The following is a 2708-nucleotide window of genomic DNA, read 5'->3' as shown; positions in this document are numbered from 1 at the left end:
CATATTTCTCCCATTGGAGTGGCTGGTGAGTTTGAACCAGCAACCTTTCAGTTAGCAGTCCAGTGCTTAATGCACAGCACCAACAGGGCTCTATGACAACAGGGCTCTATGGCCAGTAGCTCTGAATAAATAAAATTATTAAACAACACTAGTCCCTGAGAATAGATGCTGACCACAGCATCATCTAATGCTTATACAGAGCCTCATGGATTTAGAGCATTTTTCATGTTTTCCTGATAAGCTGTTATAAACCTGTCTTCTAGAAGTAGGTTAGATATTTGGAGAATTAAAAACACTTGTTGAACTTCATCTAGCTTGTAAGTAGTAAAACTAAGACTAAATCTATCTCATAAGTCTTGGTCCAGCTATACTTCTCTGTTGGATGGCTATGGCCATTCAACTTTGAAATGGTTTAATTTCATGGACTTTATTTATGGAATACGTATTCAGTAAGTGGATAACTCAGTATGGTTCACCAATATGTAAATACCAAGATAAAAACTACCATTTTGAAGTAAAAACATGCATGAATGTTTAAATCAAAATAAGGAAAAATATAGCAGCTGTGTACAGTCAAATATTTGTATATGTATTATAATAATAGTGGGAGTCCTGGTGAGGGACTGTAGGATAAGCACTAGACTGTAAAATAGTTTTGAGGTTGTAAAATATTTATTCAGAAATATTTAGTACTTTATACAGTAAATCTAAATTTCTTTCTCTTAAGACTATTTTGGCACACAAAATCTATTTTTGAAGTCTTCTTTCAGATTGCAGATGTACTTTTTTGAGAGGGGGATTTTTAATAGATTGATTAAATGAAGTCAACATGAAAGGGATTCTGCATTTTGGTTTGAATTCTTAACCCAATTACTTACTAGATGTGTAACCCTGGGTCAGTTATTTAATATTTCTCTGGTTACTTTTCTTATCTGTAAAATGAGAACAATAATAATTTCTACTTGGTAAGTTTATTATGAATATTAAGTGAGATCCAGTATGAAAAGAGCTTATCACCATATCTAGAATATAATAACCAATGAATTAATATACTCTTAACTCTTACCTTACATATCTCCAAACGTCTGGTTTGTTTGATTTTTGTAAATGTTTGTGCCAATACCACTTAATAATGACCAGTGTTAACGCTGTAGGATCAGCACTGGACTGTGAACCACAAGGTCAGCAGTTCAAATCTACCAGATGATTCTCAGAAACCCTATACAGGGTTGCTATAAGTTGGAACCGATTCAAGGGCACTTAACAAAAACAATTGTGTAATTAGCAACCGCCTCAGAAATTTTGTCTCTTTAACCCAATCACAAATTTAATATTTCCAGATTTTCTTGGGCCCAGTGCTTTCCCACATAAACAATATAAAGAAAAGAGTCTGATGATTTCCATTCTCTGTTACTTTTACGCTTTCTCCTTTCGTCTTCTCTAACATGATAAATATTGTATCTGGTGTGGCATTGCGGGATAATGCACTGGACTGCAATATGGGTTTGAACCTCAAGGTCAGCATTTCAAACTTACGGGCCGCCCTTGGAAACCTTATACATAGTCTCTATGAGTTGGAACCGACTTAACAGCACTTAATAACAATCACCACCTAGATTAAGGCTTTTTCACTTAGAATGTAAACTCTACAAGGGAAAGAATTTTTGATGGTACCCAGGACTTAGTAAATGCTCAATAAATTCTTGTTGGATGTATGAATGAAATATTTCCTCATCAAACTTTGTAATGGCTTCTTGGTTATTATGATGCCTTATTCCATCTTTGTCATTTCTCTCGCAACAGTCACATGGGAGGACCTGCTCCACCAGATCCGAGTTGGAGGGGAAGTCTTAATGTGAATTACAATATTGGGCCTGGCTTTACAGGGAGTGATTCTTTCAGGTAATTTTTCATTACTTTAAAAACCTATAAAAATTCCCATTTTTAATGGAAAAATATCAAGATAACTGTTCTACCAGAAATACTTTGCTTATTTCTTTTTTACTTTTTGCTAGTGGACAATTGATCATTTATATTAAGAAACGCTTACAGAATAATGTATTCTATTCCAATAATATTATCACACTAAGATTGTTTCATAATGTCTCACAAATAACTACATTTGAGTTATATTTTTAAACATTTCATGAATTGGTTTTTTTTTTTTTTAGCCTCCCCTTCCATCTAAAGTTTTAAAAGCAGGTTTCAGATCTCTTGAAAAATATTACACACATAAAACATAGGGTAAAGGTAAGGAATAGAGGAAAAAAGAATAGAATAAAACGAGTAACATCACTTACTATGTGGTTTCAGTGAATTAATGGGTGAAGCACGTAACTACTATAAGGCTCAATAGGCTTAATTATAATAATTATTGTTATCATACATTATGTATTGTATTAAGGGAGAGACTGATGACTGACTAGATAGCCATTGAGGTTAGGATTAGAAAAAAATATTTTTTATTAAAGAAAAATTATTAAATCAGTCCTGTTTGGTAACTTAATTAGGTGAATTTGTATTCTGAGAATTAGTTTGTTTAAGACTACTTTTTTTGTTTCAGTACAATTGAAGTTTAGAGGTTCACAGTATAAGAATTTTATATTATAGGAATTTCAGAAATATTTGATTGATACATGCATCAACTACTAATGCCAAAGATGAAGAAATTGAAGAATTTTGCCAACTTCTGCAATATGAAATTGATT

The 2708-nt window shown here is 32.8% G+C and overlaps 1 protein-coding gene across 1 annotated transcript in view; it reads left to right on the top strand.

Moving 5' to 3' along the window:
* Positions 1 to 2708, top strand: part of NAALAD2 (N-acetylated alpha-linked acidic dipeptidase 2) — a 59084-nt gene that overhangs the window by 30745 nt on the left and 25631 nt on the right. The window contains exon 8 of the mRNA XM_006871209.1: positions 1804 to 1902. Within this exon, the coding sequence (XP_006871271.1) occupies positions 1804 to 1902 (99 nt within the window). The remainder of the gene's footprint in view (positions 1 to 1803; positions 1903 to 2708) is intronic.

The sequence above is a fragment of the Chrysochloris asiatica genome, unplaced genomic scaffold (genome assembly GCF_000296735.1).
Source record: "Chrysochloris asiatica unplaced genomic scaffold, ChrAsi1.0 scaffold00163, whole genome shotgun sequence".
Taxonomy (NCBI): domain Eukaryota; kingdom Metazoa; phylum Chordata; class Mammalia; order Afrosoricida; family Chrysochloridae; genus Chrysochloris; species Chrysochloris asiatica.
This window is presented reverse-complemented; position numbering and strand designations above follow the sequence as displayed.